General features: G+C 37.2%; 1 protein-coding gene across 6 annotated transcripts in view; it reads left to right on the top strand.

The window, feature by feature from the left end:
- LOC124305271 (protein phosphatase Slingshot homolog 2) overlaps positions 1 to 22,969 on the top strand; it is a 183,024-nt gene that overhangs the window by 95,619 nt on the left and 64,436 nt on the right. For 2 of the 6 annotated variants that reach the window (XM_046764501.1, XM_046764498.1), the window contains exon 3: positions 16,512 to 16,568. The exons of the other annotated variants lie outside the window; for them this stretch is intronic. In XM_046764501.1, the coding sequence (XP_046620457.1) occupies positions 16,512 to 16,568 (57 nt within the window). The remainder of the gene's footprint in view (positions 1 to 16,511; positions 16,569 to 22,969) is intronic. 6 annotated transcript variants of the gene reach the window in all.

Here is a 22,969-nt window from a genome sequence, read left to right as displayed (position 1 = left end):
AAAGAATTTTTGACTAGCCCCCCACTTTTTGAGAATCCAACTTTTTTCGATTGTTCCGGGTTGTTCTCGTTGAACTGAACATTGTTCCAAAACGGTCGAGTCGTAAGTTCAATAGCGGGCCTACCAAAAGGGAAAAAGAATTTTTGACTAGCCCCCCACTTTTCGAGAATCCAAATTTTTTCGATTGTTCCAGGTTGTTCTCGTTGTACTGAACATTGTTCCAAAACGGTCAAGTCGTAAGTTCAATAGCAGGCCTACCAAAAGGGAAAAAGAATTTTTGACTAGCCCCCACTTTTCGAGAATATAACTTTTTTCGATTGTTCCGGGTTGTTCTCGTTGTACTGAACATTGTTCCAAAACGGTCGAGTCGTAAGTTCAATAGCGGGCCCACCAAAAGGGAAAAAGAATTTTTGACTAGCCCCCACTTTTCGAGAATCTAACTTTTTTCGATTGTTCCAGGTTGTTCTCGTTGTACTGAACATTGTTCCAAAACGGTCAAGTCGTAACTTCAATAGCGGGCCTACCAAAAGGGAAAAAGAATTTTTGACTAGCCCCCACTTTTCAAGAATCTAACTTTTTTTGATTGTTCCAGGTTGTTCTCGTTGTACTGAACATTGTTCCAAAACGGTCGAGTCGTAAGTTCAATAGCGGGCCTACCAAAAGGGAAAAAGAATTTTTGACTAGCCCCCCACTTTTTGAGAATCCAACTTTTTTCGATTGTTCCGGGTTGTTCTCGTTGAACTGAACATTGTTCCAAAACGGTCGAGTCGTAAGTTCAATAGCGGGCCTACCAAAAGGGAAAAAGAATTTTTGACTAGCCCCCCACTTTTCGAGAATCCAAATTTTTTCGATTGTTCCAGGTTGTTCTCGTTGTACTGAACATTGTTCCAAAACGGTCAAGTCGTAAGTTCAATAGCAGGCCTACCAAAAGGGAAAAAGAATTTTTGACTAGCCCCCACTTTTCGAGAATATAACTTTTTTCGATTGTTCCAGGTTGTTCTCGTTGTACTGAACATTGTTCCAAAACGGTCAAGTCGTAACTTCAATAGCGGGCCTACCAAAAGGGAAAAAGAATTTTTGACTAGCCCCCACTTTTCAAGAATCTAACTTTTTTTGATTGTTCCAGGTTGTTCTCGTTGTACTGAACATTGTTCCAAAACGGTCGAGTCGTAAGTTCAATAGCGGGCCTACCAAAAGGGAAAAAGAATTTTTGACTAGCCCCCCACTTTTTGAGAATCCAACTTTTTTCGATTGTTCCGGGTTGTTCTCGTTGAACTGAACATTGTTCCAAAACGGTCGAGTCGTAAGTTCAATAGCGGGCCTACCAAAAGGGAAAAAGAATTTTTGACTAGCCCCCCACTTTTCGAGAATCCAAATTTTTTCGATTGTTCCAGGTTGTTCTCGTTGTACTGAACATTGTTCCAAAACGGTCAAGTCGTAAGTTCAATAGCAGGCCTACCAAAAGGGAAAAAGAATTTTTGACTAGCCCCCACTTTTCGAGAATATAACTTTTTTCGATTGTTCCGAGTTGTTCTCGTTGTACTGAACATTGTTCCAAAACGGTCGAGTCGTAAGTTCAATAGCGGGCCCACCAAAAGGGAAAAAGAATTTTTGACTAGCCCCCACTTTTCGAGAATCTAACTTTTTTCGATTGTTCCAGGTTGTTCTCGTTGTACTGAACATTGTTCCAAAACGGTCAAGTCGTAACTTCAATAGCGGGCCTACCAAAAGGGAAAAAGAATTTTTGACTAGCCCCCACTTTTCAAGAATCTAACTTTTTTTGATTGTTCCAGGTTGTTCTCGTTGTACTGAACATTGTTCCAAAACAGTCGAGTCGTAAGTTCAATAGCGGGCCTACCAAAAGGGAAAAAGAATTTTTGACTAGCCCCCCACTTTTCGAGAATCCAAATTTTTTCGATTGTTCCAGGTTGTTCTCGTTGTACTGAACATTGTTCCAAAACGGTCGAGTCGTAACTTCAATAGCGGGCCTACCAAAAGGCAGAAAGAATTTTTAACTAGCCCCCCACTTTTTGAGAATCCAACTTTTTTCGATTGTTCCAGGTTGTTCTCGTTGTACTGAACATTGTTCCAAAACGGTACAGTCGTAAGTTCAATAGCGGGCCTACCAAAAGGCAAAAAGCATTTTTAACTAGCCTCCCACTTTTTGAGAATCTAACTTTTTCGATTGTTCCAGGTTGTTCTAGTCGTACTGAATATTGTCCTAGAAGCACGATGTAGTGGGTCGATCCATAAACTCGTAAAATCAAATAAATTACTTTTTTAATTTGTAATTGATTTTGTTTTTCTTTACAAATTACAGTAAATGTAATTAATTACAAAAAGTAATTGGATGCTGCCCAACACTGGCCACGAGAAGGGCAGGTACGAGCGCCTGTCCAGTTCTTGTATGCATATAGCGGCGGCTATATGCGTGCGTCCCGGGCAGTGGCCGAGTGGAGGGCGCCGCATTGCTCTGCGGCACCTCTAGCTGTTCCGGGCGCCCACTCCATACAAAGTTCCTACAACCACCACGGCGAGGCGCAGCCCAATGCAGTCGTAATTGCTTCGCCCGCAAGCAAAGTGCGACGATAGATAGATCAGAACCAAGTGGTGCACCAGTGTCGACATGGTACCGGTGAATCTGCCACGCATTCTATATGGTATCGGAATCTATCAAATCGAATATTAATGCACAAGCCTGTCGGAGCACACATCATATCGTTCGATCACACCGCATCCCGGTAGACACCCCGCACTCGGCAGTCCAAGGGCGCATTTCATCGAAAGACTGCACTGATCTGGATATTGCGCCTGCGTGTTATTCTTACTCCTAAGCAAAATTCACTTATTTCAATCGCATTCGATCGTCGATCTTCTTTTCAATTTATTTATTTTTTTTCTAATCTTGGATTGTATCGCGTTGATATTTTCACGTCATGGCTCAACACGTTCCACGTCTTCTGGATGTGATATTAACACCTGAGTTTAGAAATGTCGTCGATGCACATGGAACACCCGCTGTTCCGAGTAATTTGATTTATAAGCAAATAAGTGACAAAATGAATCGCACCATACAGCACAAATATATATATGTGATGATAAAGAATAATCGATACAACATATTGGATAAAATCCTACAGTTTCATGGCATCGAAGCTGACATATCATTACAGGAATCAGTCGCTGATACATCTGCTGATAACAGTTTAGGTAGTAAAGAAAAACACGAGTTTGTAATCGAATTTCCGTATAAGACTTGGGTGAAAATGTCGATAGAAAATGTTATTTATGCCGATAAATCTTGTGGTAAAAGGAAGTATGGTACTTTACAAAGACGCATTTGGACGGATGAACTATTCTACGCATTATACGATGAAACTAAGCTAACATGCCCCATGTCTTTTAAGCGTTGTAAAACTTCAGAAACTGGCATGTATCTGACTGTTTCAGGGTCATGTGCAGAATGTGGCTGCACATTTGATGGTTGTGTCGTGAACAAGCCTATTACTCAGTCTTCTGTGACCATGGAATGTTCAGTTACAAATTTCGATCCAGCAGTAAAACATGTTAAAAAACGTCAGTTGAAAGGACATCGTCGAGCGGTAGTTTCCAAAACTTTGACCGAAGGTAATCAACTGCCATGTGTCTGGCGTCGGAATGAAGCCGACCTGTTGATGGAATTTGGTGATCCTGAACCGCCGCATTTACCAAAAAACGCTACGCTACGAAAGGCGAAACAAGAATACAAAGATAAAATCTTAGGCCTGAGTCAAGGAGTTGATCCAATAGGAAATATTTGCAAAATGAAATATGAAACTCATATGGGAGTTATTCACACGGTTGCATGCGATCCATTTTGTGTTCATTATTGGACATTGGAGCAAATAGCAACATACGTACTTTTTCCCCATCGCATTTCTATAGATGCTACTGGATCTCTCGTTAAAAAATTAAAACTACCAAACAGTGAACTTTCACCACATATATACTTATATCAGATCGTATGTGAAACCTCAACCTCAAAAATGCCAGTATTTCAAATGCTCAGTGCTGTACAACACACGAACGCAATTCAACACTGGCTTCTCGAAATTATGCGAATAGGAAGCACGCATAAATCCAACTTCCCCAATCCCCGTGAAGTTGTTTGTGATTTCGACAAGGCTCTGATGGGAGCAATAGCGAGAGCTTTTGGTCACTGTAGGAACTTGAGGGATTACCTCAATAAATGTCTAGAAGTTGTCAGTGGCAAAGATACAGAAAAACCCGCCTGCTTTTTAAGATTAGACATATCCCATTACGTAGCATTTATAGCGCGCTGGAAGATATTTGGTTCTCTACACCCAAGGGTAAAGACATTTTATATAATGTTTATGTGCTTACTCACTAAAGTTACAGATTTTATCAGCTTCAGGCAGTTAGTAAAATCAGCTATTGTCCTCTGTACCAGTCAAGGTTGTGGCAATACTCAAACCGGTGCTGTCAGTCTAGCTGAGGAATCACGTGTTTTGATTTCCCAATATATAAAAGGAACTCCGGACGTGGGCAATATGTACAATTCGGATGACTCTACAAAGGTTGTTACCTCACAGGAGGAGTTAGAATCTATCGAAGATGAAAGTGACGGTGGGGTTCATGATGGTTCAACAATCCATTCTTGGTCGTATCAATTCTTTGAAGAATGCATGGACGATGGACGCAAATCATCAGTCGGAATTGATATCAATCCATATTATTGCCCAGAAATGGCACAAAAAATAAAGTACATGTTACCTTACTTTCCAATTTATTCTGGCGTAATGATTCCAAAGTTTGGATTTGGCGAAATAAATGCTACCTCTTCAGCAGTAGAGGCGGAGTTCAATGATTTGAAACACCGTTTGCTTGCAAATGAAAATCGCCCTATGCGTGTTGATAAATTTTTAACGATGCACATAAAATCTTTCAGTGGCAGAGCAAAATTAGCCGTGGCTTCTAACGACCGAAATCAACACTCGACAATCCCAATTTCACTAAAAGAACTAGAATCTAGAAAAGAAAAAGAATCCGTGATAGATTCGATTGGAAATAGTGTCAGTATGAGTCAGAATAAGAAGCAGCAGCTAGATTCGTGTGATGTAAGTACAGCGACCTCCGAATTGAATGTTCAACAGAATTGGAGGAATAAGAACGATTCAGAAAAAGTGAAACGGACGTATCTTGATCCACGTCCTGATTGGGATTGTGCTGGGTTCAATTCGAATCGAATTAATATCGGTCTGCTGAAGAATGGGAACATTTGCCCTGTGATTTTGGATAATAAGATGAGAGTTGTAGTACAAAATACATGTGGCTTTGATAGCATCATGCAAATTTTGGCCGCAGCATGTCGAAATGATTCTTTTCTTAAAATTGTCGATACCTTACAAACAAACACTTACGCATTTTTGAGATTATTTTTGGAAAAAGGTGCATCGAACGAAGTGTATAAGTTGAGAGCTAATATTTTAAAGCAAGTCGAATGCTTTAAGCAACCATCGCGGGTGCCTGAACTGTTAAAAATAGATGCATTATCAAATATTTGCAATCTATGTGAATATGTTTTCCATGAAGACTGGAGTGCAATTGCGGAATTTACATGTGACGTGTGCAAAAAAAATAAACGTGTTGGTAAGACTATACCACTCATTAACTTAAATACAATAGCGAGTAGCTTCCAGAAATTAGGCGAGGCATTGCAGACCAGTGGTTTTTCAGAAAGAAGATGTTGCAATCAATTATTTTCATCCGTTGTTACATACGGACCACAAATTTTTATTGAATGCGACAATGGTTCGACTAATGCAGTTTCGTTGGAACAGTTTCCAAATTCGATTGAACTGGATCGAACAAAATACGTGTTAGCAGGGCTCGTTATGTATGTCGGTGAAAGAACGGCTAGATCAGTGGGGCACTACACTGCATTTGTGAAAAAAGGTACCAAATGGGTTGAATTCGACGACTTGAAGCCCAAACCGTTATGTCCGCCAAAAGATGCTCAAAAAAAAAGCCCGCACCTATGTATTTATGTAAGGACGTAGGAAATTGTTGGAGGATAATCGTGTTCGATGAAAAAGTTATTTACCAACATAGATAAAAATATGAACAGTCACGCGAGGGAGATGACCTCAAGAAAACTACTCCCGTTTTTCATTAGCATTTTGTCAAGTTGGTCACGCGAGGGAGATGACCTCAAGAAAACTACTCCCGTTTTTCATTAACATTTTGTCAAGTTGGTCACGCGAGGGAGATGACCTCAAGAAAACTACTCCCGTTTTTCATTACCATTTTGTCAAGTTGGTCACGCGAGGGAGATGACCTCAAGAAAACTACTCCCGTTTTTCATTGATATTTTGTCAAGTTGGTCACGCGAGGGAGATGACCTCAAGAAAACTACTCCCGTTTTTCATTGATATTTTGTCAAGTTGGTCACGCGAGGGAGATGACCTCAAGAAAACTACTCCCGTTTTTCATTAACATTTTGTCAAGTTGGTCACGCGAGGGAGATGACCTCAAGAAAACTACTCCCGTTTTTCATTACCGTTTTGTCAAGTTGGTCACGCGAGGGAGATGACCTCAAGAAAACTACTCCCGTTTTTCATTAACATTTTGTCAAGTTGGTCACGCGAGGGAGATGACCTCAAGAAAACTACTCCCGTTTTTCATTACCATTTTGTCAAGTTGGTCACGCGAGGGAGATGACCTCAAGAAAACTACTCCCGTTTTTCATTGATATTTTGTCAAGTTGGTCACGCGAGGGAGATGACCTCAAGAAAACTACTCCCGTTTTTCATTGATATTTTGTCAAGTTGGTCACGCGAGGGAGATGACCTCATGAAAAACTACTCCCGTTGTGAATTCCGTTCTCCACGCCAAGTCTGGCTCATGTAACTGAAGCTAGCAACAAGTACCAACAGCCCAGAGGCTCTGGGATCGGGCCGTAACAGAGCTCAAGCACCCCGTCCAAATACATGATACATAATAATTTTTTTCTTTAAATCCACACCATGATTGAAATCATAAAATCAATCACCTATGATTTAATTAGTATCAAATATAGCGGAATCCGAAAACTCATGGAACATCATGATGAAGTACGACCCACTACATTGTGCTTCTGGAACAATGTTCAGTACAACGAGAACAACCCGGAACAATCGAAAAAATTTGGATTCTCGAAAAGTGGGGGGCTAGTCAAAAATTCTTTTTCCCTTTTGGTAAGCCCGCTATTGAACTTACGACTCGACTGTTTTGGAACAATGTTCAGTACAACGAGAACAACCTGGAACAATCGAAAAAAGTTGGATTCTCAAAAAGTGGGGGGCTACTCAAAAATTCTTTTTCCCTTTTGGTGGGCCCGCTATTGAACTTACGACTCGACCGTTTTGGAACAATGTTCAGTACAACGAGAACAACCCGGAACAATCGAAAAAATTTGGATTCTCGAAAAGTGGGGGGCTAGTCAAAAATTCTTTTTCCCTTTTGGTAAGCCCGCTATTGAACTTACGACTCGACTGTTTTGGAACAATGTTCAATACAACGAGAACAACCTGGAACAATCGGAAAACGTTGGATTCTCGAAAAGTGGGGGCTAGTCAAAAATTATTTTTCCCTTTTGGTAAGCCCGCTATTGAACTTACGACTCGACTGTTTTGGAACAATGTTCAGTACAACGAGAACAACCCGGAACAATCGAAAAAATTTGGATTCTCGAAAAGTGGGGGGCTACTCAAAAATTCTTTTTCCCTTTTGGTGGGCCCGCTATTGAACTTACGACTCGACCGTTTTGGAACAATGTTCAGTACAACGAGAACAACCCGGAACAATCGAAAAAATTTGGATTCTCGAAAAGTGGGGGGCTAGTCAAAAATTCTTTTTCCCTTTTGGTAAGCCCGCTATTGAACTTACGACTCGACTGTTTTGGAACAATGTTCAGTACAACGAGAACAACCTGGAACAATCGGAAAACGTTGGATTCTCGAAAAGTGGGGGCTAGTCAAAAATTATTTTTCCCTTTTGGTAAGCCCGCTATTGAACTTACGACTCGACTGTTTTGGAACAATGTTCAGTACAACGAGAACAACCCGGAACAATCGAAAAAATTTGGATTCTCGAAAAGTGGGGGGCTAGTCAAAAATTCTTTTTCCCTTTTGGTAAGCCCGCTATTGAACTTACGACTCGACTGTTTTGGAACAATGTTCAGTACAACGAGAACAACCTGGAACAATCGGAAAACGTTAGATTCTCGAAAAGTGGGGGCTAGTCAAAAATTATTTTTCCCTTTTGGTAAGCCCGCTATTGAACTTACGACTCGACTGTTTTGGAACAATGTTCAGTACAACGAGAACAACCTGGAACAATCGAAAAAAGTTGGATTCTCAAAAAGTGGGGGGCTACTCAAAAATTCTTTTTCCCTTTTGGTGGGCCCGCTATTGAACTTACGACTCGACCGTTTTGGAACAATGTTCAGTACAACGAGAACAACCCGGAACAATCGAAAAAATTTGGATTCTCGAAAAGTGGGGGGCTGGTCAAAAATTCTTTTTCCCTTTTGGTAAGCCCGCTATTGAACTTACGACTCGACTGTTTTGGAACAATGTTTAGTACAACGAGAACAACCTGGAACAATCGAAAAAAGTTAGATTCTCGAAAAGTGGGGGCTAGTCAAAAATTCTTTTTCCCTTTTGGTAGGCCCGCTATTGAACTTACGACTCGACCGTTTTGGAACAATGTTCAGTACAACGAGAACAACCCGGAACAATCGAAAAAATTTGGATTCTCGAAAAGTGGGGGGCTAGTCAAAAATTCTTTTTCCCTTTTGGTAAGCCCGCTATTGAACTTACGACTCGACTGTTTTGGAACAATGTTCAGTACAACGAGAACAACCTGGAACAATCGAAAAAAGTTGGATTCTCAAAAAGTGGGGGGCTACTCAAAAATTCTTTTTCCCTTTTGGTGGGCCCGCTATTGAACTTACGACTCGACCGTTTTGGAACAATGTTCAGTACAACGAGAACAACCCGGAACAATCGAAAAAATTTGGATTCTCGAAAAGTGGGGGGCTAGTCAAAAATTCTTTTTCCCTTTTGGTAAGCCCGCTATTGAACTTACGACTCGACTGTTTTGGAACAATGTTCAGTACAACGAGAACAACCTGGAACAATCGAAAAAAGTTAGATTCTCGAAAAGTGGGGGCTAGTCAAAAATTCTTTTTCCCTTTTGGTAGGCCCGCTATTGAACTTACGACTCGACTGTTTTGGAACAATGTTCAGTACAACGAGAACAACCCGGAACAATCGAAAAAATTTGGATTCTCGAAAAGTGGGGGGCTAGTCAAAAATTCTTTTTCCCTTTTGGTAAGCCCGCTATTGAACTTACGACTCGACTGTTTTGGAACAATGTTCAGTACAACGAGAACAACCTGGAACAATCGAAAAAAGTTAGATTCTCGAAAAGTGGGGGCTAGTCAAAAATTCTTTTTCCCTTTTGGTAGGCCCGATATTGAACTTACGACTCGACCGTTTTGGAACAATGTTCAGTACAACGAGAACAACCCGGAACAATCGAAAAAAGTTGGATTCTCAAAAAGTGGGGGGCTAGTCAAAAATTCTTTTTCCCTTTTGGTAGGCCCGCTATTGAACTTACGACTCGACCGTTTTGGAACAATGTTCAGTACAACGAGAACAACCCGGAACAATCGAAAAAAGTTGGATTCTCAAAAAGTGGGGGGCTAGTCAAAAATTCTTTTTCCCTTTGGTGGGCCCGCTATTGAACTTACGACTTCACTGTTTTGGAACATCGTTTAGAACAACTAGAACAAACCAGAACAACAAAAAAAAGTTTGATTTTTCAAAAGTGGGGGGCTCGGTCAAAAAACGGTTTTTAGCATTTTTCAAATGTGTTACACGAGTTATCAATATCAAGTTTTGGAACAATGTAGAACAAACTTAGAACAATCTGGAACAATTTTCGAAAATTCCGATTTCTCAAAATGGGGGGCTAACTTCACGTAGGTTATTTCCGCTCACTTTTTATCCTCACAATATTACCTTACCTTCCTCAAGGTTGACGCGATGAGATATTTCATTCACAGATCGGGTGACGAGCGGTTGCAATGATTTCAAGCCGATTTCATCTTGATTAAAGTGATTTCAAACGATTTTAAAGCAACTGCTGTCCAAAGTTGTTTGCGATTTCAACAAGTAATTACATGGGCGGTTTCATTAGATTTATCCGATTTCAAAAGATCTCCTACGATTCCAAGAGATTTCATTTCATGCGGTTTCACCCGATTTCATGTGATTTTAAGGGATAATCTGATATGATTTCATGCGATCACATACGATTCTATGCTATTTCCAGCGATTTCAAACGATTTAAATCGATTTTTAGTGATTGTACGTGATTTGATGTGACTTCGCGCGATTCTAAAGTGACTCCTTTCCAAAGTGGTTTGTCATTCAAACAAGTAATTACATGTGCAATTTCACAGGATTTCACGCAATTTCAAAAGATTTCACACGATTCTAAGTGACTTCATGCTACTTTAAGTGATAATATAAGATTTCTTGCGATTTCATGCGACTTTAAGAGATTTCACGCGATTTCAAGCGATTTCAAACGATTTAAATTGATATTAAGTGATTATGCGTGATTTTAAGTGGCTTCATGCGATTCTAAAGTGATTGCTTTCCAAAGTGGCTTGTGATTCAAACAAATAATTACATGTGCAATTTCACAGGATTTCACGCAATTTCAAAAGATTTCACACGATTCTAAGTGACTTCATGCTACTTTAAGTGATAATATAAGATTTCTTGCGATTTCATGCGACTTCAAGAGATTTCATGCGATTTCATGCAACTTTAAGAGATTTCACGCGATTTCAAGCGATTTCAAACGATTTAAATTGATATTAAGTGATTATGCGTGATTTTAAGTGACTTCATGCGATTCTAAAGTGATTGCTTTCCAAAGTGGCTTGTGATTCAAACAAGTAATTACATGTGCAATTTCACAGGATTTCACGCAATTTCAAAAGATTTCACACGATTCTAAGTGACTTCATGCTACTTTAAGTGATAATATAAGATTTCTTGCGATTTCATGCGACTTTAAGAGATTTCACGCGATTTCAAGCGATTTCAAACGATTTAAATTGATATTAAGTGATTATGCGTGATTTTAAGTGGCTTCATGCGATTCTAAAGTGATTGCTTTCCAAAGTGGCTTGTGATTCAAACAAATAATTACATGTGCAATTTCACAGGATTTCACGCAATTTCAAAAGATTTCACACGATTCTAAGTGACTTCATGCTACTTTAAGTGATAATATAAGATTTCTTGCGATTTCATGCGACTTCAAGAGATTTCATGCGATTTCATGCAACTTTAAGAGATTTCACGCGATTTCAAGCGATTTCAAACGATTTAAATTGATATTAAGTGATTATGCGTGATTTTAAGTGACTTCATGCGATTCTAAAGTGATTGCTTTCCAAAGTGGCTTGTGATTCAAACAAGTAATTACATGTGCAATTTCACAGGATTTCACGCAATTTCAAAAGATTTCACACGATTCTAAGTGACTTCATGCTACTTTAAGTGATAATATAAGATTTCTTGCGATTTCATGCGACTTTAAGAGATTTCACGCGATTTCAAGCGATTTCAAACGATTTAAATTGATATTAAGTGATTATGCGTGATTTTAAGTGGCTTCATGCGATTCTAAAGTGATTGCTTTCCAAAGTGGCTTGTGATTCAAACAAATAATTACATGTGCAATTTCACAGGATTTCACGCAATTTCAAAAGATTTCACACGATTCTAAGTGACTTCATGCTACTTTAAGTGATAATATAAGATTTCTTGCGATTTCATGCGACTTCAAGAGATTTCATGCGATTTCATGCAACTTTAAGAGATTTCACGCGATTTCAAGCGATTTCAAACGATTTAAATTGATATTAAGTGATTATGCGTGATTTTAAGTGACTTCATGCGATTCTAAAGTGATTGCTTTCCAAAGTGGCTTGTGATTCAAACAAGTAATTACATGTGCAATTTCACAGGATTTCACGCAATTTCAAAAGATTTCACACGATTCTAAGTGACTTCATGCTACTTTAAGTGATAATATAAGATTTCTTGCGATTTCATGCGACTTTAAGAGATTTCACGCGATTTCAAGCGATTTCAAACGATTTAAATTGATATTAAGTGATTATGCGTGATTTTAAGTGGCTTCATGCGATTCTAAAGTGATTGCTTTCCAAAGTGGCTTGTGATTCAAACAAATAATTACATGTGCAATTTCACAGGATTTCACGCAATTTCAAAAGATTTCACACGATTCTAAGTGACTTCATGCTACTTTAAGTGATAATATAAGATTTCTTGCGATTTCATGCGACTTCAAGAGATTTCATGCGATTTCATGCAACTTTAAGAGATTTCACGCGATTTCAAGCGATTTCAAACGATTTAAATTGATATTAAGTGATTATGCGTGATTTTAAGTGACTTCATGCGATTCTAAAGTGATTGCTTTCCAAAGTGGCTTGTGATTCAAACAAGTAATTACATGTGCAATTTCACAGGATTTCACGCAATTTCAAAAGATTTCACACGATTCTAAGTGACTTCATGCTACTTTAAGTGATAACATAAGATTTCTTGCGATTTCATGCGACTTCAAGAGATTTCATGCGATTTCATGCGACTTTAAGAGATTTCATGCGATTTCAAGCGATTTCAAACGATTTAAATTGATATTAAGTGATTATGCGTGATTTTAAGTGGCTTCATGCGATTCTAAAGTGATTGCTTTCCAAAGTGGCTTGTGATTCAAACAAGTAATTACATGTGCAATTTCACAGGATTTCACGCAATTTCAAAAGATTTCACACGATTCTAAGTGACTTCATGCTACTTTAAGTGATAACATAAGATTTCTTGCGATTTCATGCGACTTCAAGAGATTTCATGCGATTTCATGCGACTTTAAGAGATTTCATGCGATTTCAAGCGATTTCAAACGATTTAAATTGATATCAAGTGATTATGCGTGATTTTAAGTGGCTTCATGCGATTCTAAAGTGATTGCTTTCCAAAGTGGCTTGTGATTCAAACAAGTAATTACATGTGCAATTTCACAGGATTTCACGCAATTTCAAAAGATTTCACACGATTCTAAGTGACTTCATGCTACTTTAAGTGATAATATAAGATTTCTTGCGATTTCATGCGACTTTAAGAGATTTCACGCGATTTCAAGCGATTTCAAACGATTTAAATTGATATTAAGTGATTATGCGTGATTTTAAGTGATTGCTTTCCAAAGTGGCTTGTGATTTCAATAAGTAATGACACGGGCGATTTCGTAGGATTTCACGCAATTTCAACGGATCTCATACGGTTCCAAGTGATTTCATTTCATGCGATTTCATGCGATTTCATGGAACTTCAAGGTATCTCATGCGAGTTCATGCGACTTCAAGAGATTTCATGCGATTTTAAAGTGACTAATTTCCCCAGTGATTCGTGATCAATACAACAAATGAATAACCCTTCGGGTTAACGTGTCCCTCTTGGCAACGCAATTTTCAGCTATTTGTTTTTGCATAAATCTGCGCAAAATATCGTACAGCTGCACAGAGTTCAGTACGTAAGGCGCAAATTTTACGGCCTGCGGTTATTACTAGTGAACAACGAAGGTTTGAATGGGGTTCAGTGTATCTTTGATCACCCGTTGGTCGTTTTCTTCGAAAGTTTTTACCTCCACTCCTCTCATTCTCTCCGCTCGTTGCCTTTTTTTTTTTTTTTTTGCTCTTATAATATTTCCGATGGAACGGAAATCGCGCGAAAGACTCGAAGATCTCATGCGATGATACAGTTTCATCCCAAGTCGAAACGATTTCTGGCGTGATTTGTCAAGTGTACTCGATGTTGACAATTTCCCGTCTCTTTGATGTCGTTCATAATTTTAAGGAACGTTCGTTCGTTCATTTCGTGTTATGAGAATAAATTGCGATGTCATTAGTCAGTCAGCAACTCGGTCGGTCAGTCTTTGATTACGAAATAAGTGCAAGAATGGCGCTAAACGTTCATACGCTTAGGTAAAGAAAAATCCGGATGAATTTCGACCGATATTTTCGGTGTCAAATTTATTTTATCGAAAACATCATCCGTCAATCCGTAAATAAATTCCACACGGTTAATTTCAATTAATTTAAAATCAAACTCGTACAATTACTTGTAAATGAAAAAAGTACATGATGTTTTTCGAAAAAAAAAAAAAAAAAAAAATTAAATACAAAAAAAGTTGTCAAAAATGTTTTTGCTTTTCGTTATCTTTAGGTGCGTGCTTTTTCTTAACGAGGAATTCATCGGCCGTAAAAACACGTTTCGTGTTATAAATCATTTGGTGGGAAAGAAAACTTCGATCTAAGGAGACAGGAAATAGTCTCAAACCAACTAGGAATTAATTTTTCTATTCGATTTGCTTAATGGACCGCGTGAAAGCATCGATGCGTGAATAATAATACGCGTCCACGTTTATAATTTATTCCCCGTTTTTCGTCTTCTATTACAAACACAATGAATTAAAATGTTAATTCAATCGGTATTTGAATTTTTATAACCGGTATAATAAAAAGAGAAAAGCATGTATACGTTGAATAAACTTGTATCTGTAATTAAATTACGTCCGAAAATCGATACGTTCATTCGACTGTTGTTTGAATATCAAATGATGCCGAACGGTCAAAGAAAGCTTAAAATCCTGGGACGTGAACTCGACCACACCGAATAGGTATTATACACTCGCCCACAAAACTTTTTACATCATTTACAATACCGTCTATTATACGTATATATGTGTGACGGAAGTGCGCAGGTTGAACATTAAATTATGTTACTTTATACCTATTGTCGCGTTATAGCTAACGGTCTGGGATTTTAACACGCAAAACAACGACGCGAGCACAATTTTCACAATTTTTAATAGAATCAATTACCATTGAATTTAATAAGTACCTAATTATAAATTCACGTGGCATCAAAATTTGGATTTCTATTATCCCGTTCGAAAATTGTCCGTCTGTTTATACGATGAAAATATTTCGTCCCGTTAACAAAATTTCAGAGTTAATATACACCCGACCAAATATTATTTTCATATATAACGTGAGATAATGTGCACAAAACCTGCAAATTCACGTTTAAATTCTTACGAAGCGTTGTTTTATGTGTAATTGCGTATGCATACGCATATAATTTATATAGCTTTGCTCCGGGATCGGCTCGATGTCGTAATTCGTTCGTACTCGTGTTAAATAAATATTTACACATTGCACGTGTAAACAGAGAGAATGAGAGGGAAAGAGAAAGAGAGACGATTCGCAATCTTTGCTGGAAATTACTCGTTGATAATTAATTTACGTATATTGATGCGATTCGTTTTGCCTAACCTAACGCAGATATTACAAATTGTTTACCTTCGCGTTTATTTACCCGGTTTAAAATGACGTTGCGAATGTTTTTTTTTTTTTATGCACCTCGTATTGTTGTTTGTCACTGATGTTTCAACGCAAACGAAATCTAGAACAAAATTTTCGCAAGGTGGAATTACTTGCATTGTTCACGGTATTATGCCTATAATTATATTTTCATTTGTAATCATATTTCATACAGATTGTATTTAATTTTATTATACAATATACGAGTACTGTAACATCAGCGATTCCTTTTTTATTCGATCGGGTTGCAAATGTTTTATGCTTTTTTTTTTTCTTTTGTTAGGTAACCCAATTGTTGGAACAGACAAGTTTTCAACTTATTTCTCAGTATTTTCGTTTATAATATGGAAATTATGATGATAAAATTATAATTGCGTGTGTAGACTTTTATTACACACGTATTGCGGACGGTGTAAATTTCGCTAAATTTCATTTGGGCGTTGAGAAATCGGTGAAAAAATTTCTTTCCCCGTTATCCCTCGTACATTTATTAGGTACCTTATCATATGTATGCTAAAACCATAAATACCCGGCTATGGTGGCAAATTGGAAGAGATGTAAACTTGCGACGAGCAACTTACTTACTGCAACTTGTTTTTTTTTTTTTTTTCCTACAATAATACCGTACCGATTGTAAATCGTAATACAGTTGCTGACTAATAAACGTCGGTTTCGCGATTCGCGTCAAGTTTCTAATTACGAAGAAGTTATATAATCGAGCTGCATAAACTTGACTAATCGTAAAAACGGATGTTATGTCAATGTCGCATTTCTGTTATCACCTTATTTTTTCGAATCGCGATTCACCGAGTCAGAATGTTATTTTGACGAATGGATTGGATAATAATATTTCCACCCTAGAAGTAGAAGAAAAAAAAATTAATAAACAAATAAATAAAAATGAAAACACAATCAGTTCTTACCATTCAACGCGCGTAAATTAAATAATATCTTTCATTTTTTGTTTCAGGTATGCATTGGACTGGGAAATGTGTCTAAGATGTCGTAGATTCGTACATTACGGAGAGTGAGTATTTGAATTGAACGATTTGAAACTCTGGAGTGACTTTTAATTTTCATCTTTTCCACCTGTTTTGAAAGGGTGACGCGAAGCTTTTTTCGGCTACAATGCCGACGCCGCAAAGTTACACCTCTGGTTTTTGTTATACGTGGTTTCAGTCCGTCACCCTTGACTCGCAGTTCTACCTCGTCTCTTCTTCTCCAGCTTTTCTTATCCCCCGCAAGGAGGAGCCGTTAGAAGAACTACACGTTTCAACCCAGTCATCCCGTCTAATTTAATTTTCATCGAGCTCTAACGGGGCAGGGTTGAAGTTCCCAAAACGCCAAATTCCGAATTTCCTCGTGGTGAAACTCAAGGTAAACGAATCAAACTTTGGCGATACATCAAAGTACCGAAAGTGCAAAATTCCAAAGGACAAAATGCCGAAAAGACGTAACGCCGACAAATTCAAGTTTTGAAAGTGTGAAAATGAGAAAGTTTTCAAATCTAAAACATCGAATTTCTGGCTCGGTGAAATTTCACCACTTTGATATATTTCTTTGTTTTGGATTTTCGATATTTTTACGTTCGAAATCCCGGTCATTCTGATTTTCGGATTTTTTTTCACTTTTTCCACCCACTCGTTGAGTAAACGATGCCGTGCGAGCATATTTTAATTTTCGGCATTTTACTCTATCGAAACTATAATTTTCCGAATCTTGCATTTCGGAATCTTGAGCCGTCGTGTTTCCGACAATTCGAAACTTTGTCGTTTCTTCAAAGTTCGATTTTTGTACTTCAAATTTCGCCACCAAATAATTCGGAATTAGGCTTCTATTACTCATATTTACGTGCCAAAGTTCTTTGCCGGAGTTTTTTATCTCCCCTCCTTCTGATTTCTCGGCCATTTAATTCACGTGTATCCTGTAAAACTTTGTTTCCGAATACAACGATTAATCCCTTTATCGCACTGCGGTGAATCTGACATTATATCGCAAAAGAAAAACAAAAAAAAAAAAAAATCTAATCGTAAGAATCACGGAGATGATTTTTACTGTTGAAAAATTTTTTACTCTCCAAGAAGACGGCTCTTGATTTCTGTTTTACTTCTGCTGACGAAAATTGACTACTGAAATTTATTTTTTTCTTTACGCGACTTTCATCGAGATGTATATTTTTCTTTTCTTTCGAAAACGAATTTGCAACGCCTGGATAAAATTGCCTCGTTTTTTTCGAAACTAGCTGCTACATGGGGGATACAGATGGGTAAAATACTTGGGCATGCCCACGCGTTTCTGTTTGATACACAAAGGCCGTTTGAAAATGTCGCGTGTTATATACGCGCGCATGGTTGAATGTTGAAAGGGCGAGCCATAAATATTAAGCAAAGTTCAAGTGAAACCGACCTCAAGCTATAATCGCGTTACATGCGAAGAGGAAGAGAAGAGAGAGCGGGTGGAAGGGAGGGAGGGAGAGAGAGAGGAGAATATGACGTTTTTTTACATTTTATTATTCATTGTTACGTTATATCGAGAACCAGTTTGTAAAAGCCGTTAGTTACAGTACCTAACTCTCGTAAAAGCTAATGCACTTACATTGCTACTTTATTTACTCACTGGTTGACTTTTATTTACGAAACAAATTGCTTTTCCAAAAGTTGGTAAATTTTTTTTTTTTTTTCTTCTTTTTTTTCCCCCTCACATTCCGTTACACCGCGTAACGTACAGTTTCGAATGATTTTGAAAAACTCTTCGTTGTAATTTCATTATCAATTGACACGTGTTTGGAATTTATCCTACACTGCGTTGTTTTTTTTTTTTTTTTTTTTTATTGCAAGCTGCAAGATCCTTGTGACCGACTTTCAACCGTGTTCGAAAAAAATATTTTACTAAAAAAAAAGTTTTACCTATCGCGTTTTATATCCGTGATTCCGATCAAAGTAAAAAAAAAAAACTTCTCGAAAACTTATCTCCAATAGCCAATCGGATTTAGACTTTTTGATTTCTGATCATTGGGTGCGAAAAAAATTATTTCTCTTAAATATTCTTAAAAAGAAAGGGTGGTGAGGGGGGGGGGGGGGGGCGGGGGGGAAGAAACCTTACCGACTTTACGATCGTTCGGTGATTGTTGGTTTCTAAAAAAAAAAAAAAAAAAATCGGTCGGGAGAGGAAAAAATTACGAACTGAATCGATATTCTAACGCACTTTGTAAAAGTGAATGATTGTTTTCGAAAAAAGGTTCAAAACCAAACCTATCGGAGTTCTATTAAAAAAAAAAAAAAAAAAACACCCCTTCTCCCCTTTTTGGGCAACCATCGTAAATATCATATCAGTGAAAAATCAGATCTCCCCAAGTTCTTAATTGTTGAATTTTAGTTTTTTCTTTCGACACCTTTTGTCATTTTTGCAACGCGCTCTAAAAAATTTTCTTCCGCTCCAAAAGCAACGTGCGTTTATAATGGTGGGTTTGAAAAGGGAAACTCCAAGTTCAGCTCTGATAGAGTCATGATCTATATGGTTGAGACTATGGTTTATGGGTTAAGCAAGGTCAGCACAACATCGTCCGTCCTCTGCTTAGCTCGTTGGCGTAAAGCGTATCACACCGTACGGTAAGTTAGCACAGTTCACGTTTATGCTAACCTAACCTAACCTAATCTATTGTCTCTCGATCTGGCTCACACCCACGCGAGTTAATGACACCGGACGGTAAATCCTCGCTTCCCATTCCTCGTTCTTCGCCAGACGGCCGAAAAACTCGACGAAATTTATTCCGTTTCTTGCCATTAAAACGCTTTTACTGGTCGATTATCCCGATTTAGAAGATGGAACGTCCAGCAGGTGGTTTCCGTTTGTTTGCGGTATTTTCGTATGAATTTCAAGCTTTGACGGTATCGTCGTAGAATAAACAATATACGAGTTTAACCCTTTGAGTCACACGTCATTGTACAGAATCAATTTTCATAACAAGATAGTATTTTATGGTTTTTGAGGTCGCTGATTAGAAATCTGAAATCATATTTCAAAAATTCAAGATGGTGGATCCAGTATAGTGAATACAACATGGCGGACGAAATTTTCGAATTTGATAGAATGTGGTTAAAAAATTCTATGGAGGGGTTTTCGGGGTCGCTGATTGGATTCGCCATAGTGAATTTTCGAAATGTTATTTCAGATTCGTAATCAGTGACCCCAAAAACCCCTGTATCAAATTTTTTCTTCGGATTCGATCGAATTTGAAACTTTGGTCCGCCATATTGGATCCGCCATCTTGAATTTTTTATATCCGATTTCAGATTCGCGATCAGTGACCCAAATAACTTGTCATTCATGCAAAACACGTATACGTAGGTATAGAGGGATAATTTTCTCGTAAACAAATTATTTCTTCAATTTTCACAATTTTTTTCAATCTATTTGTTTTTATCAATAATAATTTACATTGCATCGTAACAATTACTCTCGAGTATTGAAAACCTATTCGTATACTATCAGAAATAGCACAAAAACGCAAAGAAATACGCTGTAAAGTTTTCGAAATATATATAAAAAAAAAAAAATGAATATAAAACAGGTGAATAAATGTCTCTCTCTTTTTCGCATGGTTATAATTTATGCGGAGTTAATCATTGCGCGTGTAATTGAGTAGTTTTTTGATTGAAATTGAAGATAACGTATCGTGATAAAATGAGTTTCGAATTTCAGCCAATCGAATCAACCGACCTTCGCAACTCTGAATTAATCTTAGTTTTTCAATACGACCAGTCACCAAATTTTTGGTATCCCGTCGTTTTCGATTTCTTATTACGTACAGCAATACCTGATATATTATATTTGGAAATTCAATCATTTCGCAAAGCATGTGATCAGTACTTACAGTATCAAGCAGAGAGAAGTAAAACCTTCTTACCGAATCAGTCGTCTCATGGTTGTGAAAATTTAACGACTTTGAAACGTAGGTGGGTGCAGTAAACTGCAGTGGAGGTTGCATTCTTGTCTCGTCACTTGGATCTACGTTTGCCAAATGAAAATTTGAACTACGAATCGACATTTTTGCTTTTGAAACTCAGGTTTGAAACTCAAGAGTTTAAAGTATGGTCAAGTGCTTTCAAAATTTGGCAAAATGAATGAAATCTTGGTAGAAAAAATGCGATCGTTATTTCGATAATTCAATTTCCAAAAAAAAAACTGTATAAATAGAAATAAAATGTTTGACTCGCTTTCATTTCAAATAATATATCGGAAAATTTATATCTACATAGTCTTGATTGTAGTAACGAAAATTCATTTGAAATATATATATATATATATATTTATATTTATATTCTCATTACAATAATCCTGAAGCCAAGCAACAGGTGTCTTGGCTAGCGATCTTGTGTTTCAGCATTCGAATATAAAGATTTCGTCTACGAGATTTATAACCGATTATTATTCTTGTCAGGTACAATATCCCGCGCTAATACCAGTTCTAATCCTCTTCAACCTTCCCTATTTTCATAACAAAATACCTGCAATGCGGACGGATAATACCCGACTTGGAACTTTTCCAAATCCATACCCGATCACCAGAATTTTGGTGCAAATAATTTGGTGATATTTGTCATTTACCACCTGTGGCGTCATCGACACATTTCGATTTATTTATTTATATATTTATTTAACCAATTGCGTTTTAGAATAATTTTTTTTAAACGTATTTTATAATCGACCAAAATGATACTTGAAAAATAGAGTTCGAAAAGTAAAAAAACTATAAAGTCAGTTTAATCGAATTTTATTCAATGAATGTCTCCTCAAAACATGGAATTGGTACAGATCTATTAATAAATTAACAAAGCTCACATTATGTTTCTATTTCTCAATGTCTATATCAAACTTACTTTTAAATAGCAAAACTTACTCGTATTTCGAAATCTTAGTTAGTTCCTTCAAAATTTAAAATTACGAAAATAGTGATTTTTGTCCCTAATGTTTCGTCATGATAACGTTACAAACTGCAGTCTTGTAATTAATTTACAGCCAAAAAAAAGTTATCGTACACAAAAATGGGGCGAACGATACACGATTCAGGAATGAAAAAAAAAACGACACGATAACGTCGTTTGATAAAGGTTTCGTACAAAAGAGATTATCACAGCATAGGAATATAAAATTCTCGTAAATACTCAACGTACGTCTATAAATTCACAATAAAGTTTCCATCTTTGGCCAACTTTCTTGTAAATCCGAATCAATGGACGATAATCTTCAAATTTGTAATCTCGGTGTTTTTCTTCAAAAATTTCGAGTTCCGATAACGGGGCGGGGTTTGTAAAATTTCGAATTTGAAAGCTTCCGAATGCGCCAAAATTGCGAGTAAAGAAATCAAACTTTGGCGAAACATCAACGTTTCGAAATGACAAAATGCCGAACGCGCGCAAAACTGACAAATTGAAGTTGAAATGAGAAAATTTCAAAATCCAAAACATCGAAATTCCAAATAATCGAAGGTTTTAGGTTCTGTGATTTTCTGGTCTGGTGAAGTTTCACAACCTTGATCTTTGATTTCTTTGCTCCAAGTTTCGCCGCCAAATAATTCGTAAGCTTTCAAATTCGGAACTTCGTCATTACTGATTGCACAGCAGTAACGATTGCGGACACCGAAAGACCTCGAGATCTTTGGCTTTAAGGGGGTATTCTAGTGTAGAGGCATGAATTTGAGGTGTTTTTTGAAGTGCTATAAACAAAAAACAAAAAATATTTTTACCATCCATTTTTTTATCAGGCGTTTATTATTATTTCACGATTACAAAAAAAAAAAAAACAAGTCAAAAAATACAAAATTGAAAGTGCTATGAGTTGTTGAAGTGGGGGGTACAAAAAAAATGGCGCGCCAATGTTGTCACGATTGCAAGCATTTTCAAAATCAGAAAAAAAAAAAAAAAGATTATTAATCTACATAAATGCAGCTATCGTACTAACTAAAAAAAAGTCGAAAAAAAATTTTTTTTTGCCAAATTACGGCTGTCCGAAAAAATAATACGTTTTTTCTGACTTTTTTGGACGTTTCTGAATTTTTTAAAAATAGTAAAAATTATTATTTCGTTATAATAATAGTTCGTGCGATAGAGACATGTATTGAGAAGATTCTCACCAAATTTCAAGTGAATCGGTTCAATAGAACTTGAGAAATCATGTCAACCGTTTTGAAAAATGTAGTTTTGAGAAAAACGCGTTTAAAGTTTCGAGTAAAATTCGTTCCAGCCGAGCCAGTATTGAAGACGTGTCACTAAAATGGCTATATCTCTGAAAATAATTGAAATTTTGACTTGTCCTTTTAAGGACACATTCTTGAAAGGTTAAGCTTTGAAAATATAAAAAAAAAAAAAATCGATTTTTTCAAATTTCTACACTAGAATACCCCCTTAAATCACTCCTTCCCTGATTGCG

The sequence above is a fragment of the Neodiprion virginianus genome, chromosome 5, assembly GCF_021901495.1.
Source record: "Neodiprion virginianus isolate iyNeoVirg1 chromosome 5, iyNeoVirg1.1, whole genome shotgun sequence".
NCBI lineage: Eukaryota > Metazoa > Arthropoda > Insecta > Hymenoptera > Diprionidae > Neodiprion > Neodiprion virginianus.
The sequence above is the reverse complement of the archived record's forward strand: the minus strand, read 5'-3'. Positions and strand labels throughout refer to the sequence as shown.